General features: G+C 36.2%; 3 protein-coding genes across 3 annotated transcripts; all 3 read left to right on the top strand.

Moving 5' to 3' along the window:
- The first annotated feature begins 2,154 nt into the window (after positions 1-2,154).
- Positions 2,155-3,361, top strand: LOC121265944. Its single transcript, XM_041169603.1, has one exon. The coding sequence runs from the start codon at positions 2,410-2,412 to the stop codon at positions 3,262-3,264; it is 855 nt and encodes a 284-aa protein (XP_041025537.1). The 5' UTR covers positions 2,155-2,409; the 3' UTR covers positions 3,265-3,361.
- A 2,768-nt stretch (positions 3,362-6,129) lies between these two features.
- On the top strand, positions 6,130-7,097 carry LOC121266420 (NDR1/HIN1-like protein 26). Its single transcript, XM_041170236.1, has one exon. It carries the CDS (start codon positions 6,208-6,210, stop codon positions 6,982-6,984), a length of 777 nt encoding a protein of 258 aa, XP_041026170.1. The 5' UTR covers positions 6,130-6,207; the 3' UTR covers positions 6,985-7,097.
- A 7,852-nt stretch (positions 7,098-14,949) lies between these two features.
- LOC121265603 (NDR1/HIN1-like protein 1) lies at positions 14,950-16,016 on the top strand. Its single transcript, XM_041169284.1, has one exon. The coding sequence runs from the start codon at positions 15,139-15,141 to the stop codon at positions 15,769-15,771; it is 633 nt and encodes a 210-aa protein (XP_041025218.1). The 5' UTR covers positions 14,950-15,138; the 3' UTR covers positions 15,772-16,016.
- The last annotated feature ends 9,116 nt before the right edge of the window (positions 16,017-25,132 follow it).

Here is a 25,132-nt window from a genome sequence, read left to right as displayed (position 1 = left end):
TGAATTCATTGCCATATGGTTGCTGCAGCCACATTCCCGAAACCATGTGTTTTGTGTTCTAGCTCAGCATTCATGCAAGAGTAAAATAGCTTCTCTTTTTCTTTCTTTGATGAAATCCTTCTGTGTGACATTAAGATTGGACTGAAATGCTTGGTCCAATGGCTGACTTGAGAATCTGCTCATTCTTCCTTCATGTGCTTCAAGGGATCCCATCAACTCAAATATGGTTGTTTTGATAAATCTTTTGATTCCTCTACTGCTGCTACTATATGTTCAAACTTTTGAGGCAAGCTTCTAAGAACCTTTTCAACTATCTTCTTTTCGTAAATGGTATCTCCATAGCTTCTTATTTGATTAATTATTTCTGCAACTCTTGAATGGGAATCTTTGACAGATTCACTTTCTTTCATTACCAAGTTGTCAAAGTCTCTCCATAAGTTTTGAAGCTTAATGGAGATGACCTTGCTTGAGCCTTGAAATTCTTTTTGTAGAATCTCCCATGCATCTTTTGCTTTTTGTACACCAAATATTCTGGGATAAATAAACTTGCTTACCCCTTGATGAATAATCCTCAAGGCAGTAGCATTTATCTTCATATTCTCCTTGTACTGCTTCTGATTTTCTTCTGTCCAAGATGAACTCCCAGCTACTGGTGGGTCTTGGAAACCCTCTTCAATCGACTCCCAAAGATCTTGGGAGGTAAATATCTTCATCATTTGAGAGCACCAGTAGTCATAGTGTTCTCCATTAAAAATAGGGACTTGGTTTGATGTATAGGCAAAACAAGGTGTCTCCACAATTTGCTGCCTTGGAGACTTGCAGGAGAGTGTTGATAAGAGAACAATGGATTAAGCCTGCTCTGATACCAAAATTTGTTGGCGCATGCAAGAAGCAAGGTGTGAAGTATATATATATTTTTTTTATTGATAAGAGAACAATGGATTAATAAAACTCTTTTTTTTTTTTTTTTTTTACACCTGCAGTTTTACACGTTTTTTTTTTCTTCTATATACATCTAGTCAACTTTGAGAATATCAAAGTAAACTTCTATGCAAAATTACAAATTAACTTCCAACACTTTTTGTCTCTTTTCTTCGTTCTTTCCCCCTTCTGATTTATGTTATTGTTTCCCAATATAATTAGAATATTAATACGATTGTGTTATTGTGGGTGCCCGCCAAATTCATTTTTAGATCCATCTTTGAAAGAGAGAAGATCAGAGATGAGAAAATTAGGAGAGAAGAGGTAGTCTGGGATCGACAGAAACTTAAAAAAAGTACTGGACTGGTTTCCTCGTACTGCCTGCCGTGCCTGGTGCTTACCACACTCGTCTCAACTAATTTTTACATTCAGCATCCTCTCTGACCGCCATATTTTCCGATTTCCAAGTAAATCTTCAAAATATTTTGGAAACATCTCCGTTCTTATATACAGCGCTTTAAAAATATGCTGATATTCGTATATGATTTGTTCCTTCGCAGAACTCTTTGTAATGTTTTGTCTTCCCGCATTACTTTGATCGCCCACCGATCGATAGCTGTATATAAATGAATGTGAATCGAGAATTGGCTCAAAGCAGGAAAATTACATATGAAAGTTGCTGGAACGTACGATGAAAAATAAAAGATCATAAATAATTAGAAATCTCCACTCATGCTCTCTCTTTGTCTGTGCTTCGTTTGCACACACTTTGAAGATGAACTTGAAGCGGCTCTTTCAACCTTTTCCGAGCTTTGTGTACTACAAGGAAGACCCGCTCCCATGTGCATTGTCCTTTGTCTCTCACAAGGCGCCAGGTGTATTTATTGTATTCTTCACGACGGCAAAGATAATGCTTCGTGTAATACATAAATAATCAGTAATATTTATATATTTATAATTATAATTATCATTTCTCTTTTCGAGACAAAAGTTAAATGCGGTAAAGATTGCTTTGGACAGGCAATCAAATATTAAAAGAAATTATCTGCGGCAAGAAATCATTGAATTAACAGGGCCAGCTGCCGACAGACGAATATCTAACGAATTACAGAACATTTGTATGTATATCCTTGTTTGTATCAGTTTTGTTGGATTTTAGCGTACGGCCGCGGTAATCATTATCATGTAAAGCTCCATGCAGGTAATGCCATTTATGGATCGCTAGCTTCGTAGGAAAAACTGTAATCTCGTCCTCTCCTTTAACAACCTGCCAAATCAAATTAATCAATTTCATCGACAGCGTCTGCTTTCCCTTTCTAGCCAGCTTTGCTTAACATAGAAAAACCCTGCAAATGCAATGGGCAGACGCGCTTCCCGCGTTTTATAATCTTCTTCTGTATTCTCTTTGATTTCCCATTCATTTTGTTGGAAAATTTCAATTATTGCTACGAAAGATCAGAAATCGGAGAACCTAGATCATTGCCAATCATGGCTTCTCGTTCCGAAGACCAGCCCGATAAAGAACCTGGTCAGCCCTCGGATGCGAACCAGAACAACACTCCGACTGCTCCCAACGGTCATCCCCAACCTCCGACGAGTCATACCCCCGTTATGGGGTACCCGTACCCGAACCCATATGGGCAACCCTATCATGGTTACCCTCCCAATGCAAACAACGCTGCCTACCCTTATAATTCTCAACCACCGCCAGCAGCCTATTATCATACCCAGTCATCCCATCCCTCGAGCGGCTCAGGCTTCTTTCGTGGCTGTTTGGTGGCGGTGGTTGTATTCGTAGTCCTTTCGTTCCTGACCAGTCTCGTCATGTGGTTTGTTCTACGTCCAGAATTCCCAGTTTTCAGAGTAGACACGTTCACCGTTTCCAATTTCAACGCCTCCGAGGATTTCGATTTGAAGGCTATATGGGAAGCCAACGTTACCGTTTGGAACCCCAATCATAAACTGAAAGTTTACTTGAATGAAATTGAGAATTTTCTCTTTTACAACGATGAACTTTTGACGTCCACGTATGGGGAGCCTTTGTTCCTGTATACAAAGGGACAAGGCGTATTGCATGTGAAGCTATCCAGGAATAACCCGTCGGATCCACGCGCAGTGCTGGATAAGTTGGTATTGAAGGAGATCAGCCTTGACCAGAACGCAGGCTCGATGAAATTCAATTTCAGGATGGTGGTGTCGACGGGATTCAGACATAAATCATTGTGGACGACGCACAGAACACTCAGAGTTTTTTGTGATGAACTGAATGTTGGTTTTGTGGGTGCCTCTGGCAATGGAACGTTTCCTGCTGGCCAGTCTAGGGTCTGTGCGGTTTATGTGTGACAATTATAAGATATTTTTTAAATACAATTTTTATTTCATTTTATTCTTTATTTTTTTTTCACCTTGTATCTCGCTACTTTTAAGGCAAAAAATATTTTTCTCAGCTCTTGTCCGGAGTGACTATTGAGTGATACATACAAATGAAATAGGATCTATAATATATTTTTTTCAAAGCAAACATTTCAAAGATAAACTAAGTGGTTACAAGATACTAAATTGGGTGAGAGTCTCCAATAATCATCTCAAAATAAGCAAATGTAACACAAGAGAAATAAAAAATAGGGATCTAGAGTAAAAAATTTGGTTCACATCCATTTTCAATAAGGGAAATTCGCTTGAAGTGATTTTTACATAGTATAACAAACGAATTATAAAAGTATGACTAAAAGTTGTAATAGATTCTCATGTGTTGTACATTGCTGGTCTAGATTGGCTGAAGGAGCTAGGCTTTTGCGAGTATTTTATCTTGATAATTGGTTAGGGAAAGTGGGAACATAAAGAAGTAGTAATCGGAAGATGGGTTGATACGTCAGCATATATAGGATCGTCACTAGCGGTGGAGGCGCGTGTAGCACACCACACGTGCCACTCTTGGAAAGAAGAAAAACTAGAATCTAAGAAATCCGAAACTGCTGACTCTGATGGTATCATGCACGTAGTAACAATAAACTCCATATGGCGCGATGGCAGGTGAAACTCACGTACACTGTGAGACGCACGCGCCTCTCATTTGATAAGTTTTCTTCTGTCATCCGATAGATTTGGCAGCTGGAGAATCTGGTGGTGGGATGTGTAACGGTCGTAGGAGGCCGGTAAGTAACAAATCGGTACATCTTAGTGCTGTAAACGGAAAACTAAGTAAAAATCGAGAAAGAAAAACTGATGTATATTTCTGGTGTTGGTTGAACAGGGGGAGGGAGGGAAGAGCTGAAAGGACGCGTTAGCCGAAAGTATTCTACAATATTTATTACTTAATGCTGCCAAATATTTATAAAGACGATAATAAATAATCTATTCCTTTTTACTTGAGGAACTTTAACCATATTTAGAATTGGAGCTACTACTATGTCGCCCAGCGTGCCGCTAAATGTCACTTTTTTATCTTTAATATTTTTTAAATATTTGTAAATATTTTTTTTATAAGATCTGTAAATATTTTTAAAAAATTAAAAATATGAGCGATTAAAATAAAGAAACAAAATCATACGACATAGTATAATTTTCTATTTAGGATACTGCTTGTTTGATTGCAAAAGAAGAAAATAGTAAAGTTTGACAACTGTTTCGTTTCAATTCTGGCAACGTTAGCCGCAATTCTCCTTATTTTACCTTTTTTCTTATGATTTATTACCTTTTTGGTTTTTTTTTTTTTTTTTTACATAAAGAAAAATCCCTACAATTAAAATTTGCAATCTATGGGAATAAAACTTAAATAACATTGCCGAAGAGATTCATTAATTGGAAAAAAAAAAAAAAAAAAAAGGGATATTGCATGGGAAGGAGAAGAAAAATGAAACGTGGTAAACAAAAAGAGATTGAACAAAATATTTGTTGCCAATGGCCATTGCCAAGCAAACAAGAAAGCCATATGTTGGAGCACAAATTTCTATGTCGCAAAAATATACACGTATATGTATATATCTATGCATGGGTTTAGAGCTTTCCTTCTTGTTTGGTGATGGTTAAAAGAGTTATTCTATTCAGTTGTCTATACCACAACCAAACTTTATTTTTTATTTATTCATGCTAAATTAAATAAATTTTTCTATTCATTATTCCTACGCTACATATTTACTAAGAGAAAAAATAAAAAGATAAAAAATAAAAGTATGTATGTGGCGTTGGAAAATAGACAATTATTTGAGGTAGTTGATAAGTTTCTTACTTGAGGGATGGAATTGGACAACATTTAGGTTTCATTTGGTTACACGGATGAGATGAAATGAGAAACTTATAAATAGTAGTGAGATAAATTGTGAATAATAACAAAATAATTTTAGTTAAGATATTTTATAGGATTTTGAGAAATAAGAAAGAAAAAATTGAGTAAAAATATTGTTAAAATATAATTTTTTTTTTTAGATTTGAAAAGATTGAATCATTTTTTATGTTTTGTTTGGAAGAAAGGTTGTGATGGGAAATGATTAGATGAAAAAAATTAAAAATTAATTTAAATGTTGAGATGAGATGAATGATATATGATAAAATAGGTCCAAATCATTTGTAAAACCAAACGTGGCCTAAGGAATCGATTAACCGAATGCTTTTTCTTTATTTATGAGTAGGTACTGTAGCGCAGGTATCATTTAACCAAATGTAAAACCAAACATGTCCTATTTGAATATTGAGGTGATCTCAAATAATCTAAGGTGATTTGTGAATAGTAATATTTTGTAAATTCTATTAAGATATCTTTGAATGTAAGAGTTCTGTTATATATAGTTATTTTTATGCATTTCTTGTACACTCCACTGATTTTATTAACCAAAATAGTTATTTTAAATTTAAAAAAAGTGAAGCAGATAATCATATTAGTAAAGTGTATAAAGAATACGTAAAAGTAACTGTATATAGAGTTTTTATAAATATAAATAAATTGAAATATGTGTTTAAATGTATGAAAACTTGAGATGAGTTTTAATCTGAAAGTTAAAAAAAAAATAGTAAATTTCATTAATAATTAATTTAAGATCAATTAAGATCAATTCATCCAAACACAGCTTGCTTACCGTTACAGAGTAAATCCTGTCTCTTCTGAATTTAATGTCAACCAGTCAACGGACTTCTATTTGACTTAGAAGTTAGACTCAACCATAGGATTTATCACACGCCACGTGTACACGAGTGCCGTTATAGCCACCCGACTGGCCTTTTCTTCCTTACTCTCCGTACCGAATTCGCATCACTGATCCTCTCATTCTTCTCCTCCTTTCACTTTCTTCCATGAATACGATGGCTTCGGCAGCAGCAGCAACAACAACCGGAGCCCCAGACAAAACGGTCATCGGCTACCCGGCTTTGTACAACCACGTCGCAGCCGGTTACCCAGCCGCCGGGACAGCCTACCAGTGTGCGGTCCCACCTCCTTCCTCCTACCCACAAGCCTACCGTACTGTGGGCCCTCGCCATAGCGGCAGTCGGCCGTCCTTCCTCTGCCGTCTCATCGCTGCCATGACCGTCCTGTTCGCGATCCTCGGCCTAGTCTTCTTGATCACCTGGCTCGTCCTCAAGCCCCGCCTACCGGAGTTCCGGGTCGACTCGGTCTCTGCCTCCCCTCTCAATACGACTCGCTCCCAGTTAACCGCCGCGTGGAACATAACCCTCGTGGTCCGTAACCCCAACACCAAGCTCAGCATCTACTACGACCGTTTGCAGGCCTCTGTTGTCTACAGGGACGGGTCCCTAATCAGTACGATGCCGTTACCGCCCTTCTTCCAACCGAAGAGGAACGAGACCCGGGTCAGGTTCCAACTCGGCGTGGTAGGTCAGTACGTGGGTGAAGACGTGGCGACAGAGATTTCGGACGAGAGAGCTGGTGGGTCGGTGGGATTCGGGGTCACAGTGTTTGCTTGGATGAGGTTTAGGACTGGATCTTGGTGGAGAACGAGTCAAAGTCTGCTTCGGGTTTACTGCGATCGGGTTCAAATCGGGTTCGACCCGAGTAAAGCTTCCGGATCTTTGACGAGTCAACCCGGGTCTTGCGAGGTTGATCTTGAGTAGCAGACTAGTAGTTACTACATAAAGGTTCAAATAGTATACCATACTTCTGTCTTCTGCGATAGACATTGTTATTGTTTTAAATTAATGAGATAAAAACATAAAATTAGACAGCACTTGCTTTCGTATTTCACAGGTTACTCATAAAATGATTACTTTTTCCTTTTTTTATTTTTTATTTTTTCAACTGCAACGGTGCTATCTCCCGTGGTATATAATATGTGCTCTAATACATATATCTTGAGTTGAGAAAGTCATTTAGTTGTTGTGTTGGAAGTTGGATGCTATTGTGCTGGCGTGAAATCCAACTGGGTGCATGTATTTTCGGTACTGTTTTGTTAATATGCAATTCTGCGATTCAAAAATGTTGGGAGTTAATTAGATTCTTTGTTCGTAGTTTACTCAGTGGAGATTCGATCAGTTAGAGGCATCTCTTATTTTGTACAAATCATTATTGTTTGTAATCGAAGGTACTGTTCGTGCTCCTACTTTGAGTTTTGCATTGCTCGGTCTTCGGACCGGTCAGTACTTTTTGAGCTTTAGCCTGGCTTGAGTTGAGGTCTAGCTGAAAACAGTGCCTGTAATTTTTGCATCTCAAATGATTGTAAACTTTCGCCTTGGGAAAATCATGCTCCAGGCATGGATGCACCTTCTATGCCAGGACAGTTTTGCATCTGAACTATACCTTGGGATAGGTGTCCTTTTTTGTAGGTTTGTAGCTTTACATTTAATCGCATTTGCTATGCTTAACTGTAATAATAGAAAAAAAAAAGTTCATTTTTAATTGCGTTTACTTTTTTATACTAGAAACTTGAAATCTTAAATAAATCATCCCATTCTTATATTTGCAGTACGTAGGCTGTCGAATCTGAATTCAGGCTCTTTAGGTCTCCCTTCTCAATGACTCTTCCTTAAATTATCAACTATGACTACAATGTGTGTGAGCTAGCTCAAATTACAATCGAAATGATCTGTTTCTCTCCTTGCTGTACTGCCGCCTTCTTGGTGGATGGAACGTTAAATAATAATCCAGGCTGTTTTGATTGGAATTGTAGCTCTCGAAATGCAAACAAAAAGAGAAGCTAGCAGATATGCTCCAACCATATTTGACGCCTTACTGTTAGTGGCTATGGTCTCTTGCATGTCTATTGAATGAATATAGAAGCAGGCTAGCTTTTCAAAGGGAGATCATTTATTTGAGGTGGTCGTGCAAGTCTTAAGTTTTTACATACCCGGTTTCTAACTTTCGCTTGGATCCATCTGTGGAAGGAAGGTAAGGTTACTGATGTTTTGGTGATTGATCGAGGTGGCGGGCGTCGTATCCTGGTCATGTTACTGGGCTGCGGAGGTTTGTAAGGTAAGTGTTATCAGAGACACGAAGCAGCTCCAGTGCTGAATGCAACTAGAGCGTGTTTTTCATATAGCCATTAGCCATATAGGTCAGTAGATTTTTTTTTTTTTTTACAAGTCCATATATGTCAATAGATTGGTTGGATCCGCATTGAACAACTCATGTCTATTTCCATGAAAATACCTTTAGGTTTTGTAGATTTCATACTCTTGTCTTCTGAACCTTGAAGTTCAAGCTGATCCCATTCTGAAGTTCCTCTATTGTGCATTTGCTTTTAGAGGCCGGACCGCCAATTGGGTTGTCAATCCTCCTGTTGACACCCTGCATTAATAAGTGGGGAATAAACTATGATTATTATCTTCAGTCATTTGTTTCTGGTGTCGAGAACGTATTATACAAATGGAATTCTCTGGTTAAGTACCTCATCCAGTTCTGACAATGTAAGAAAAATCAGATTATTCTTTTTACTAGGTGGATGAAGAGGCCTGCGAATAACTCGAAGTCCCCTCGCAAGTTCTATCTTGTGAGTAGGAAAGATGTTTTGCTATGGAATGGTTCTTTTAATTTTAATGTAGCTCGGAACGTATAAGTGGCTGGTTTCTATCTTTCTTCTCTACTAGTTCTATATAGGTTTTCCTATGATTAATTTATAATTCGAGATTTATCGTTCCATTGCTTTATAGTGTTGAAGGCCCTGAAACATTAGGGATCTCAATCCCTCTATACGTAGTAGGACTTTCATACTTTTTTCCTTTTTGAACCTCTGCTTAATTTTAGCCTAAAGCAATGCCTATCGTCAGTCGGTAACGTCTTGGTCATCCATCTGGATTTTCCTCCCGGTTCCGCCGGACAGTCGTCTTCGCACAGAAAAAGCCAATTCCATGCGCGAAAGCTCACTCAATGCATGTGGGCTTTTAACTTGTAATGAAACGCTTATTAATTAAAAGGGGTGGGAGGGGTAAGGTCTGAATTGGATATGTGGATGTGCATGTACTAATCTTTGGATAGAAATGGACCGTTAAAGGTAGATTATCATTCGGTTATTCTCTGAAGGTGAGAAGACTGTTAAGAGGGATTCCCACTTGAAGTTGTGCACTTAATTCTCAACACGTACGCAAAACAGACCTTAATGAGGGATAAGACCAAAACATTGGGTTGTTGTTAGACAAAACTTCCCAACTTAGAGCTTAATTTTCTATGCTGTTTAAAGCCCACAATTAATTAAAATGTTTAAAGCCTCTGGAATTATGATTAGCATCATTCATTTAGAAAATTTCACCATTATTTGGATATATATAACTAGAAACCTATGCAAATTGGAAATCACAATGGCCGTAGTGTTTGCGTTATAATACAAACCTGATAAGATTCCCCAATCACCAAATGCGGGGACCATCTTGCGTTGTCCTAATTGAACATGATTAAAGATTCTTATAAGTGGGTGATGTTGAGACTTGAGAGAGAGAGAGAGAGAGAGAGAGAGAGAGAGAGAGAGAGAGAGGCCACTTGCATAGTTTTAGGTTTTTGTTCGTTGTTTCTTACAAAGGCTAAACAATTCATTGGAAACTTCCATTTTCCCCAGTTGTGTTCATGTACTCATGTTGTTTAATCAAATGATGCCGGAAAATACCAATCGCATCCAGGAAACGTGTATCACATAGAAATTTATATATATAATCCCTTCACTCTCTTTCTTTTGATCATGCATTGTGTCATTAAGTACTTTTTCAGTGAATAAAAAAAAAATACCAAAATAATTTTCAGCTGAAGAGCTTTTTCTTCAAACAATTTTTTTATTCCATGTATTAATTTTTAGAAAACTCAAACACAAATGTGTTCCAAAATTCATTTCGAGTGGACTTTAAAGAAAACATGAAGAGAGTCAGAGAGAGAAAGTTGGTGTGGTAGTCGCATTGAAATATTTCTTAAGCTTTGTAAGAACGTGTATGTCATTGTTAGGAGGCCCATGCATCTAGCTGTCTTGCTTTAAGAAAAGACAACGAATTAATCTAATATTGCAATGCAAAGCACTGTTCATTATACTAATTATCAAAATAAGACCTGAAGCTGACTTTCCACCTTCCTTTCTCACCCGCTTTCTACTGCCTTTATAATCACGGCGACGGTAACATGATCTACACGATTCCAGGCCTCGAGATATCACTGTTTGATTCTTTAAAAAAAATCCCTTTATTTCATTTTCCGATCGATACCTTCTTTTTCATACGTTGTTTTTATTTTCTTGGAATTTTTCCCCACCGCCATAGAGTTCTCTAATTCGGTCCCACCCTTTATTCCAATCCCCATTACCAAAACTTTCAGTGAACAGAAGGGGACCGCCGAGTCGCAGACCCTAGTTACTTGACTTGACTTACAGTGACCAAGAGAATGTGTATAAAACGCGCCCAATCAAACAAAAATCATGTACAAGGAATATTGCAGGAAATGGGTTTTAAAACGAAACAAAAACAAAGATAAAACAGTAATATAAAGTCCAAGCTGGATGTGGTAAAGGCAGCGACGTGAAGGTAGGAAGATATATATATATATATATATATATATGTTGGAGAAGAATTAATGATCGAAGAGGTAAATTGGAGGTTCGAAGAAGATCTTTGTAGGTACTCTTTATCACTGTAGCTAGCTAGCAGACATGCAATGGGTGGGGATAAGAATGAAGAATCAGCTTCAATTTCAGTGCGTATATATATATATATATATATAGGTGTTTAGGGCAGCAGCCATAGCCTCCAAAACAGTACCACCACATGCATCATGTGGAGGGGATATCCTTTCGGCTTCATCTTCCTCTACTGTGCTTATCCAAATCCAATCAACCTTATTCTCCTTCCTTCGTTTTCGCTACCGACACTCAGAACACATAAATGTATTATAAAAAAATAGAGTATATATCCAATTCACATGATAAATGTATTTCAAAAAATTATAATATTTTTGCACATTATTATTATTATGTGGAGGGTACAAAACTCACTTTTACATGATCACGACTACCCAACCGTAGATGCTCTAGCTCTAGCTAACTTTATGCGTGCGACGTGGATTGTTTTCCTATATGCTTACAATTATATTGGGGATACTTTATAATGTGGTGCTCATTAATTGGCCCCATCTCTCTTGTATTTTAGCAGTACTTATGTAACTATATATGTATATATATAAATAACTTACTTAGTACCGGATGGAACAAGATCATTAATTTTAACCTTCACATGGTGACTAAGGGTGTAAGGACTTTGGTCCGAATTAGAAAAATTGATCGAATCGAACCATTCGATCTGGATTAGATCGGACTGAACTCTTGATCTGTCGGTCTCAGTCCCATAAATTATGGACCAAAAAAATTCGGTTCGATCTCAAGGTCTATAAATTTTGGAACAAACCGGACCGAACTCCTATATATATTTTAAAAGTATTTTTAATAATTTAATATATTATTTTTATATAGTAATTATATAAGTTAATGATATAATTTTTATCTAATTTATTATCATTGACCATATAAAATATTTTATAATGAATTAGTTACATAATCCACATTAATAATTCACTTAATTTTAATTTAGCAATTTAAATTAAATTTGTTTATTAATTTATTTTGAAAAATAAAAAAATAATTGGGCCGGACTAGATCAGACCGGACCGATAGCTACCGGTCCAATCCGGTCCCTATGAATGTTTGGTCTAGTCTGGTCTGGTTCAAGAAAAATGATAGATCGAATTTCAATCCATCATACCGAACTGGACGTGATCGATTTACACTCCTAAATTGATGACTATATATATACATTAAATGCCATATCATTTGATCAGATGGAAAATTTCGAACAAAGTAAGAGATGGACTCGTTTGTTTTCACAGATGAGATGAGATGAGTTGAGATTAAAGTTAAAATGTTGAATAAAATATTGTTAAAATATATTTTTAATATTATTTTTATTTTAAAATTTGAAAAAGTTTAATTATTTATTTTATTTTGTATTGAAAGTTTAAAAAATTATAATGATGAAATGAGATGTTTTCTGAAAACAAACGAGACCTATAAAATTTTCCACGCACAAAGTGTCTGTCAAGATTAATGTTTATTATAAGCCTTCGCTTATGAATTAGGTAGAGATTAATAATCTATGATTTTTTTGACTGGTTTTTGCCCATTAGATATGAATATATATATATATATATATATATATATAATATAGCATTCAATTCATGAAAAAGGATTCGTCCAAAAAAAAAAAAATTAATGAAAAAGGAAACCGACAATAGTACTGCCTTGCTGGTATACATTGACTCGCAGCATCCATATGAATCATATATAATATAATATTTGTGAATATATAATTAATTAGAAGATTGATCATGAACAGGATCGTTTTATATGGGATATTTATATTAGGTGTGATCAATAACATTTAAGATCATGTAGCAGATTATCTATCTAGCTATATATACGTGATCGATCGAGTACCTGCATCCTAACTTTCTAAAGCGTGTGGGCCACTTATTTGAATGGAAAAATATCACACGTTTAATATTCATAAAGGAAGTACTGGACTCAGAGATAATTATTAATTTTCACACTAGCGTGTGTTGACAATTCGGCCAAAACTAATTGAGTTAGGAAGAGTACGTATATGAAATTGAAAGTCTACCTACATCGGATTAATTGGATGTGAGTGCGTGTTGCGAACTAGGCTTTGCTTGTCGGTATTATATATATATATATATATATATAATATATATATATATATATATATTAATTTACATTATAGCACATGATATAGCAAAGTGGGCGGCTACGTAGAGAGAACTTTTTATGGTGAACAGATCAATTTTTTAAACTATGCTGATCGTGATTATTCATTTGCTTAATTTTGTACATATTTCCGGACTTACTTGTGCAACTTATAAGATTAACATTAGAACCAGATAAAAAAAAAAAAAAAAAAAAAAGAAAAAAAAGAAAGAAAAGGGGTAGCTTGTTGGAAAGGTTACGAGCGAGCTTTTCAAGCATTTCCCTTAATAATTTAAGGAAAGAAAAGGGGAGATGTATGATCTTTCAACTGCATGTTTTACTGTTGAAAAAATTTATTTATTATTTATTTTTTATCATCACATCTCATGATATGACATTAAATAATTGATTCATAAGTGAAATATAATAAATAATTTTTAATTATTTAATGTCATATTTTTAAATAATGAGATAATAATAAAAATTGAGATGATGAGTAGTATCACTTTTCTTTATTCAGTGTGATAGACCCAATTCAATAACATGCGAAAATTGTCAAGAAAATAAAAAGAAAAAGGATTATATACGAGAATTTTGTTTTTTCATTAAAAAAAAAAAAAAATTAGCTTGTGATCGAAGGCATGAGTATCATCCTGGAAACAAAACAAAATGAGAGCCGGTGAGCTGAGGTGGGACCTCAGTGTTGTCATAGGTGGGCCCAGGAATGGCTCCGAAATGAGTTGTTGTAAGGCTATACCTATCCAATCTTCGGTGATGAAGAGGAGTTTTGCGTATTCTTAAAGGGACATTATTATTCATCATTTTTCTAATCATAAATATTCTTCCATTGGCACGCAAACGGATTATAATTAAAAATAATAATTTTTCAATGACATATTAAGTATTAAGTAATAATTATAAGATATGATGAAATAAGGCTTTTTTTTTTTTTTTTTTTGGGAGGGGGGGGGGTAACGAATTTGTTCCATCCTAAATATTAATTATTAAGATGATTTATTGTTAAGCTAGCGCAGACATAGAAAAAAGGCATCAACCTTTATCGGTGTTTTATTTATTTGGGCTTTTTGTCTGTCTGAATAAGAATTAAAATTTCATAAAATATGTTTATTCCAGTGGGTCGAACATGCCAAATACCCACATGATGATATATCTGAGCTAAGCGCGCAGCAATTTTACCAAATTTACCATCCATCCAAAAGCATAATTAAAAGATGGAAGAAAAAGTGCTTGAAAGGGAATTAACTGATTCTAGTGCAGTTTAGACCAGTCATCACGATACGTAAGTGTCAAATCGGCGTTTGGGTTCGGGAGGCACATGGGCTTGGCTTGATTACTAAAGTTGAACTTGTTTTATTAATCTGCCAAACTTTAAATTATCATCCTATCCGATTAATTTAAACAAATAATTATAACCTCATGCATATGGTCTTCCTTAAATTAAACCCTTTATGCCATTTGGCTGAAAATAATCTCATTTTCTCATGGTGGGTATCATTTTCTAGAAAGTATATAATTAATTTCTCTTAGAACTAATACTGATCTAAGCGTAAAGCTACTTGATATATAAAAAATATATATATATATACAATTTATTTTACATCATATATAAGGGTAAAGCTATATGATTTGGACTGACACTCAGTAAAAGATCCTTTGATTATGTATTTGATTTGGACTTGCGTCAATTCCATTTAGTAGTTAGCTATTTCTAATAACGTTTTCAACGAAAACAGCCCAGACTCCACAAGATTTATCATATCTTCCTCATTTTCTTCAAAATCCGAAACCAAAGCTTTAGATGCAATATTATTAATACACGCACACAAAAGGCGTTCGTTGTAGGCCACACTCTCCTCACAAAATTAGAAGAGGTCCCTTCACCTCCTAGTCCTCTCATATATATTGGTCTACCAGGAGAAGAATTCATCACCTACTTAAAACCTTCTCTTCCTCCCTCTGATCTCTCGGATCTCTCGCCACCCACCTCCACCACCACTGTCACTGCTCTAATTATAACCAGAGAGGAGTCATGTCGGCGGATTGCGGCCACCACGGGCACAAGCGGCGCAAGATATTCAAGCGAATCTGTGCGGGCATCCTCATCTTCAACTTCATCGTCCTGGTGACTGTGCTCATTGTCTGGGCCATTCTCCAGCCAAGCAAGCCCAGGTTTGTACTCCAGGACGCTACCGTCTACGCCTTCAACGTCTCCTCCCCGCCGAACTTCCTCACATCCACCTTCCAGGTCACCCTTTACTCCCGCAATCCGAATGACAAGATCGGTGTTTACTACGACAAGCTCGACGTCTACGCCAGCTACCACAACCAGCAGATCACCCTCCGCAGCCAAATCCCTCCCACCTACCAGGGCCACAAGGAGGTCAACATCTGGTCTCCCTTCATCTACGGAACCTCCGTGCCGGTGGCTCCGTACAACGCCCTCTTGCTCAGCCAGGACCAGGCCAATGGGGCAGTGCTGCTCAACATCAAGATCGACGGACGGGTCAGATGGAAAGTTGGGACCTTCATTTCGGGCCGCTACCATTTCTACGTGAGGTGTCCCGCCTTTATTAATTTCGGAGCGGCCAAGACCAACGGTATTCTCGTCGAAAATAGTGGCGTTAAGTACCAGTTAGTACAGAATTGTAAGGTTAGCGTATGAACATGGCGGCGCCGCCCGTATGTTGAGTAGTGTCCCTCTCTGATCTCTCTCAGTGACGCCGGCCGCTAGTTTCGTGTCAATTTTTAGTTTTCTATTTTGTGTTTAATTAGTTTAATCTCTTATCTTCTTTAGGTATACGTCAGATTTAAGTGTGTGAATTGTACAATATTTTGCTAAAGAATAAGCGGAGAAAATGAAAAGAAATATATGGGGACAAATAGCAAAATTACAATCGGAGTTTATATGAAGGTTTTTGTCTTTTCTATAAGTAAAATTAGAGGATATTTAAGGATAGATTTTATATGAATGCGAAATAAGTGTTTTTAATGGAATGTCAGTTAGATGATGTCTATATATGCATGGAGCTGGTTCTGGTGTGTGATCATTTGCTTTTAATTTTCCTACCCACTGTTGCTTACTCGTTGTTCACTCGACTTGCTTAATTTTGCGATTATATTTTAAATGAAATATAATTAGCTACAAGCCTTCAACCATATATATATATATAAAAGATATGTTATTTTTGCAGTTAATTAATCCTAGCCTTGTAGAATTTGTGTGTGTGTTAAATTGCTTGCAATGGAGAGATTTTCCATGTGCGACCAAAGAGATAAAGAGACAAAACTCAAATCAATTTCGTGTAGAGATAAATAAAAAAAACAAGGCCGGGGAAAAACAGAAACGACCTTAGAAAGAAAAAACATGTAGAAAAATACACAAGTGCCGTTATTGAATAGGACGAAAGAGTCCCTCTAGGAAGGGTTGGCCCATCTTGAAAGGTTGTGAATTGTAGTGCGAGAAGTTTCAAAAAAGGTGGCTAATCAAATTAAACGTTATACGTAGAAGAATAATATACAATAGCAGTCGGGGTCAATGAATTAATGGTAGAGTGTTGGCATGTTTGGGGATCGAGGATTCATCTTCCCACATGGGCTTGGGGGGGGGGGGGGGATGGTGCATGGTGGTCCTTTTCACCCATTTCTCCTCCACCTCACCTGCTCTACCTAATATTCATAGAAAGGATCTTTAACTACTATATATTTTGTGCATGCCTGTAATCATTAATGGACCATATCTCTTTTTAATTTAGTAAAAGACTTAGTTGCCCAATTAATTTAATCATGTTTTGTTAAATCATAATATGAGGCAAAGGATAGGATAATGTGTCCAGACTCCAAAATACAGAGTGCGTTATTTGTTAAAGGCTAAAGCCGATATGTGGGTGCTAATTGCCAGAATCGGCCTCCCAGATAGCCTAAGCACTCTTTTTTTTGCGTTGGTTGGAGGTTGGTACCCATTTATTTTACTTTTCCACCACTGATATTTGATTCGTTTTGGAAGGAAGGGGCAATGGTACCGCAATGACTAGAATTTAGGCCGAGGGAGTAAAGGTCGGTCCAAGTCAAGTTACATGAATGAACCTTTTTGTAGGCCCGCCTGGTATATTCGTATCGATCGGTTTTTCCGGCTAACTTTTATTTACTTTTTTCCCCCTTTCTGGCCTTGAGCTTGGAAGTTGGAACACGTGGAAAGGAGGTCTTTGCGACGTCCAGATCATCGACCCTTGATTGGATTGATGGCAATATCTAATGAAATGAGTTAGGTTTACAGTGAGGTGATTTTAAATATTTTTTAAATAATAACAATTAAATATTAAAAATATATAAAAACTAATAAATAATAGTGAAGCGTTTACCCAAACAAAACTTAAGACCTGTTAGTAAGCAAATTATTTTATTATTATTTATAAATTATTTCGCTATTCCCTGAAAGGACGAAGTTGACTCAAATCGACTGGCTCGAGCAAAGCAACTCCAGTCATGTATACATTTTGTTCTCTCCCATCAATTCCTTAAGGGTGGAAAGAGAATGCCACTAAAAGCCATTAAGAAAAAGAGATGCGACTTTCTATGCTTGAATTGATCACGGAGAAAACAAAAGAAAATGACACATCGATTAGAAAGAGACCAAATAGGTTTGCCATCTCCTCATGAAAACTCTTTTGATCGAGGAGGGAGAACTCCTGCTTCAAATCGGGGTACGCAGTATGCACGATGGGGAGATCATATCCTCCCATGCACCCACTGACTCTCCCCATTCAGAGGACCCCATTTTTGTCCGGAGGGGTCAAATAATTATAAACGGATTATATAAAAATAAACTCATAAACTGGTATAGTTTCATGTGATCCATCAAATTTCTTTTACTATAAAAATAATTTTATAATTTGATGAAGTATATCATGCTACATTAATTTGTGAAATTATTTTATATAATCCATTTGTGATTATAGTATTTCTCTTTAGTCTAGTGGCCTTGTCAAGATGAGGCCGGTCAACCCATCTATTTAGCTTATTGAGATTTATTATGCATCAACTATTATTCACTTTCACATCTCACACCTATAATTTTTTTATAGAGTGTAAGAGTGTTTTTTATAAGGCAGGAAAATATTTTTTATAAGATGTAGAGTGTAAGATGATAAATAGTGACTGATGAGAATATTTTTTTCTAATCTATTTTAGTTTAATATTTCATATTTTATACCATATTTTATTGTTGAAACGACATCGGCCAGTTTAATGCCTGATGTGGTACATGTCTTATATATAGTTAGCTAGATTACACGTCAGTTTGCACTAGGATGCAGTAAGTATGGTGGTACCCATGAAAGCAGCCATTCAAGAGTGCCATTAAATTAAAATAAGGTCAATAGGACACATGCGGGACCATATTCTAAAAACAGGAGCACAAAACTATGGATAAATCGGTCACGAGCTCACTAAAATATAGGAAAAATTTAATTGTAAGTGATTCTGTGCACTAATACGTATATCCATTCAATATGATTGGTAAGAAAATAAATTTTATTAAAAATATTGTTAATTTAAATTTAGAATATAAAGGTAACAATATTAATATATAAATTAGTATGTAAACTTGCTTGTACGTAATAAAACTCTAAAATATAAGTTATAATTAAATCCCATCATATGATACGGAAGTTTGACAATTCTTGCTAACAATCCAGGCCGGCCCACAACGCTAAAATCAACTTTCTCATTGCAACTCTTGCTACCTATAAAATGGCCCGTATGGCATATGCTAATAACATATGGGCCATTTTAGTGAGAAAAAGTAGAGGAGAAAAATATACTTAACAATTAATATGTAAATTAACATTGCATTTTTAGATCTAAATTATAAATTTAAATTTTGTAAATATGATTATAATTTAAAAACTATGTAATTTTTAAATTTGATAGTGCATATTTTGTGTAAATTGTAGTGTATTAGTTTTTAAACTATGTAGTTTTTAAATTTTTCAATGCATATTTTGTGAACAAGTCTAACAAATTATAATATATATTTATATATACACAATTTGTAAAATATAAATATATATTTATGTTTATATATATGTATATAATATATATATATATAAGTGGGGGCGGGGGCGGGCCGGGGGAAATGCGGGGCGGGGTTGGGCACTCCCCGTCACCCGCCCCCGCTAGGGGCCCTAGATGAGGGGTGGGGGGCCCCGCCCCGCCCCGCCATATGGGGACGAAGCTGAAGCCGGGAGGGGCCCCGCTACCCACCTCTAACGGCATCTTAGCATATAGCTGGTGATTACCCCATTAATTTCTCCCATATATACAGTTGTAGCACAAAACCTAGGTTGATATTAAAGTCAGAATTGGATTACTTAAAAAGGCCACCATCGTTACTATATATGCTAGCACGTCACCTCCTTTTCGTGAAGTTTTCCTGGAAGACAAAAAAAATCAAAGAATTAGATTGTCCATATATTTGAACTCAAATTACTAAAATGTATTCTTCAAGGTATTTGAAAACGATCATAAAAAGCTCTCATAATCTTAACATGATTGATTTTTCCTTGGTGGGTTTGGAAAATGTTGAAAAGATACAAGTAATCAGCAGTGTTATATGCAACCGAGCCACGAAACCATGGGGGAACCGTGGCTGATGTGACCAATATATTAAAAAAAATAGACGAAATGGGAAGAGGGAAAGTTGAGATTTCAGATTTCAGAAGAGATCGCATTCGTTTGGGTCTGGACTCAAGATCTGTGTCGTCGTCGTCGTCATTTAGGTGTCTCCATGGGTGTCTCGTCCATCTGGAAGAACTCTGCACCACTGCTAATACCAACATCAGTGATGATGGTAGCTCATCTTGCACTTTGGCATCTTCTTTTGTATCCATTTTTAAACACCTAGCTCATTTTGTTTTTGTTTTTTTTTTTTTGGAATAAACTGTTGACTGTTTCTTACGGAGGCCGTTCGTGAGAACGAGTCTCTAGCTTCCTTAAGTTTAGGAGCCCTTGAAGTGGTCCACTTTGTCTTATTCATCACATTCATCGAACGTTGAAACTAGTCCCATGATAAACTGAGCACGTGGGACACCTAGCAACTAAAGCTTGATGGAAGTTTCGGCTATAAATATTGTGTTTGGTCCCCAGACTCACTCACTCAATCCCCTTTAGTCTTACACCATCTAAATAGAGTGAGTAGGGTCTGGAAGTGCCAAATATCAGTGAGAGAGTGCAACGAAACCGTGAGGAACATCAATGGCTGGAGGTACTGTTCTTTGTCATTAAATTTGTCAATTCTGTTTTAAAGTGTTTATTCAACATTATAGAATCGTCATTAAGGTTTTATCAATTGGAGTCTCATTGGAACCTTGTAAAGTTCAAGAACTTCTCCTTCCCAAACCATGTGAGATCTCATACACCACTTACCCTTATCGTGTTTCTTCTGTAAAAAGAAGAGACATATGAAGAAAGAATGCGCCAAATTTCAGAAATGGCTTGCAGACAAAGGTAATCCAACCTCACTTGTTTGTTATGAATCTAATATGGTTAATGTCAATATTAACACATGGTGGATTGACTCTGGATCAACAATCTACATTTCAAATTCTTTGCATGATTTGCAAAACCTATGGAAGTCAGTGGGAAGTGAGCAAAGCATTTTATCAGGAAATAAGATGAGCTCGCATGTGGAAGCTATAGGAACTTGCTATTTAATTTTATCTAGTGGTTTTGTTTTAAAGTTGAAAAATACCTTTTATATTCTAAGTTTCTCTAGAAACTTGATTTCAGTTTCAAGACTTGTACCTTTTGAATATTCCTTTAGTTTTCAAATTCATCATTCAGTTTATTTTATAAATCTGATTGTGTTGGGAATGGTATTTTGTCTAATGATCTTTACTGCATTAATTTACAAAACAATGCCACTTATGATTCAATGCATGTTCACACTGACACTAAAATGTGTGTTATTAATGAGGATTTCTCTAAATTATAGCACCAGAGATTAGGTCATATATCTGTAAATAGAATTAAAAGATTAGTAAATGAATGGGTACTTAATACTTTAGATTTTACTAATTTTGAGACTTGTGTGGACTACATAAAGGGAAAGCAGATCAACAAGTCTAAGAAAGGTGCCAATAGGAGTTCAGACATATTAGAGATCATACATACTGATATATGTAGTCCAGACATGGACTCACATGGTCAGAAATACTTCATTTCTTTTATAGATGATTACTCACGATATATGTATCTCTACATGCTTTATAATAAGAATGAAGCATTAGATGCCTTCAAGATCTTTAAGGTTGAAGTAGAGAAACAATACAGTAAGCAAATTAAGATCGTGAGATCAGATGGTGGAGAATATTATGGTAGATACACAGAGGATAGACAAGCACATGGGCCATTTGCAAAGTTTCTTCAAGAGCATGAGATTGTTGCCCAATACACCATGCCTGGTTCATCGAACCAGAATGGTATAACAGAAAGAAGAAACTGAACATTATTGGACATGGTGCGGAGTATGCTTAGCAACTCCAATCTTCCTAAATCCTTGTGGGCTAAAACACTTAAGATGATAGTGTATATATTAAATTAAGTTTCAACCAAGGCTATTCCTAAAACGCCATTTGAATTATGGAAATGTTGGAAACCAAGTTTGTGACATATGTGCGTTTGGGGATGCCAGTCTGAGGTGAGAATTTATAATCCACAAGAGAAGAAACCAGACCCAAGGACCATTAGTGGGTATTTCATAGGATATGCTGAAAGATCTAAAGGTTACAGATTTGATTGTCCATTTCACAGTACTAGGATTGTGAAATCAAAAAATGTAAAATTTCTTGAAAATGACTTGATCAGTGGGAGCGATCAAACCAGGAACGTAGTTTTTAAGAATGATCATTCAGAATCTCAACCTTCCACCTCAAGTGATAGATTGATATTGTTTACAGCACCTCTCAAGTACAAACTAGTGTTGAACGACCAATCATTGAAGTTCCACAAGTTGCTGACGACATTCCAATAGATCAGGTAGTTCAAGAGTTGCCAAGAACTTTTGAACAACAAGTTGAATCACATACTTCTCAGGAAGATGATGCTACAACATTGAGAAGATCTATTAGAGCAAAGAGATCAGCAATTCCTAATGACTATGTTGTGTATCTACAAGAATCTGACTATAACATTGGAGCCGAAAATGATTTCAAGTTCTTTTCACAAGCCATAAGTTGTAAAGAATCAGAATTATAATACAATGCCATGAAGGAAGAGATGAATACTATGAAGAGTAACGCAGTCTGGGATCTTGTTAAGTTGCCTAATGGTGTAAAAGCCATTGGATGTAAATGGGTCTTTAAGACAAAGAAAGACTAATTGGGCAACATTGAGAGATACAAGACAAGACTCGTTACTAAAGGATTCACTCAGATAGAAGGAATCGATTACACGAAGACTTTCTCTCCTGTATCTAAGAAAGATTCCTTGCGCGCTATTTTGGCATTAGTAACTCATTTTGACTTAGAGTTGCAACAAATGGATGTGAAAACAGTATTTCTCAATGGAGATCTTGAGGAGGAGGTTTACATGAAACAACCTGAAGGATTCCCCTATAGTGATGGTGAGCAATTGCTTTGCAAGCTCAAGAAATCCATATACGGTTTAAAACAAACATCCTGCCAATAGTATTTGAAATTTCATAATGTAATTTCTTCATTCAGTTTTGTAGAAAGCATTATGGATCAATGTATATACCAGAAGGTCAATGGGAGTAAAATCTGTTTTCTTGTTTTATATGTGGATGATATTTTGCTAACAACCAATGATAAGGGTTTGCTACACGAGGTAAAATAATTCATCTCTAAAAATTTTGATATGAAAGATATGGGTGAGGTATCTTGGGTCTGTCTCAAGAAACCTATATTAATAAAATTTTAGAGAGATTACAGATGAATGATTGTTCACCAAGTGTAGCTCCCATTGTGAAGGGTGATAGGTTAAATTTGAACCAATGCCCGAAGAACGACCTTGAAAGGGAACAAATGAAGAACATTCCATATGCTTTTGGTATCGGAAGCCTAATGTATGCTCAGGTATGTACAAGACCTGACATTGCATTTGCTGTGGGAATGTTGGGACGATATCAGAGTGATTCAGGTTTAGACTACTGGAGAGCTGTAAAGAAAGTAATGAGGTACCTTCAAGGAACCAAAGAATACATGCTTATGTATAGACTGACGGACAATCTGGAAGTAATTGGCTACTCAGATTCTGACTTTGCTGGTTGTATTGATTCACGCAAATCAATATCAGGATACAATTTTTTGATGGCCGGTGGAGCTGTATCATGGAGGAGTGCCAATCAGACTTTGACTGCCACTTCCACTATGGAAGCCGAGTTCGTCTCTTGTTTTGAGGCTACTTCACATGGTGTATGGCTTAAGAGTTTCATTTCTGGGCTTAGAATTATGGATTCTATCTCTAGGCCATTGAGAATGTATTGCGACAATTCAGCTGTTGTTTTTATGGCTAAGAACAACAAAAATGGGAGTCGAAGTAAACATATCGTAAATATTTAGCCATAAGGGAACGTGTTATAGAAAAGAAAGTCATCATTTAGCACGTCAGCACTGAGCTAATGATCGCTGATCCTTTGACTAAGGGCATGCCACCATTGAAATTCAAGGATCACGTAGTGAATATGAGACTTGGTTCCATTATGTAATTTTTCATTGTATGAACAATGTTATTTTAATGAAATTCTTAAATATTTTGATTTTTTTTCTCATATTAATGTGCACTTTAATTTAATTTTGAAAAAATTTATCTGTGTTGGACCAAGAATAAACATAGGGTTTATTCATTAAGAAATTGTTGTCACATAAATTATAATGTTTAAGAAATAAATACATGGTAATACATGGAAGGTAATACTCGTCATTAGAGGACCTATCGCCATGATTCATGTATTTATTACTTAAATACAGATTATCAATGGGTTTAAGATGAAATATTAGATTAGAAGTGTGGACCAAGTGGGAGAATGTTGATCGTTTCTCACGGAGGTCATTCGTAAGAACGAGTTTCTAGCTTCCTTAAGTTTAGAAGCCCTTGAAGTGGTCCACTTTGCCTTATTCATCATGTTCATAGAACATTGAAACTACTCTCATGATAAACTGAGCATGTGGGACACGTAGCCACCAAAGCTTGATGGAAGCTTCGGCTATAAATACTCTGTTTGGTCCCCAGACTCACTCACTTAATTCTCTTCAGTCTTACACCATCTAAATAGAGTGAGTAGAGTCTAGAAGTGCCAAATATTAGTGAGAGAGTGCAGCGAAATCATGATGAACATCAATGGTTGGAGGTATTGTTCTTTGTCATTAAACTTGTCGATTCTATTTTAAAGTGTTTATTCTGCATTATAGAATCGTCATTAAGCTTTCATAAACGGAGGTTTTAACTTTAGAAAGGTTGAAAATCAATTGTCAGATTGTGCAAATGTTGAAGTAGAGTTACCTTTATAGCAAAGAGCCCACATAGCCAAAGTATTTCTATTTCTTGACGAGGTCGCCATACAAATCTCTTGTTACTAATAATTGATTCAACACATAAATATCTATGAAATTCATATCTACCACAACTCACCAGCTTTGATGTTGATTGAGCTTTGCCAAGCATATATAATTCCTTTCTTTTGCCCAGTAAGCACATATATTCCAAAGGTAGCCTCTCATTCTCTGTTTTTGCAATAACACCTTTCATTCCTTGGGAAACGACAGTGCTTATTGAGAGGTGGTTGAAGCTTAGATTTTTTTGTGGGTTGTCTTCGGAGTTGAGATTAGGTTTGTGCTTTGCAGAAAATATAGAGACGAAACTCATAAGATCTTGTGAAGATGGAGATAAAGAAGATCAGAAGGAATGGTAGACGAAGACGAAAGCGAAGTGTCTTCGTGGGATGTATATCTCAAATGAAACGGAGTGTTTTATTAAGCCTAAGTAGGATACGGTTATACGATTACCCA

The sequence above is a fragment of the Juglans microcarpa x Juglans regia genome, chromosome 5D, assembly GCF_004785595.1.
Source record: "Juglans microcarpa x Juglans regia isolate MS1-56 chromosome 5D, Jm3101_v1.0, whole genome shotgun sequence".
Lineage (NCBI taxonomy): Eukaryota > Viridiplantae > Streptophyta > Magnoliopsida > Fagales > Juglandaceae > Juglans > Juglans microcarpa x Juglans regia.
This window is presented reverse-complemented; position numbering and strand designations above follow the sequence as displayed.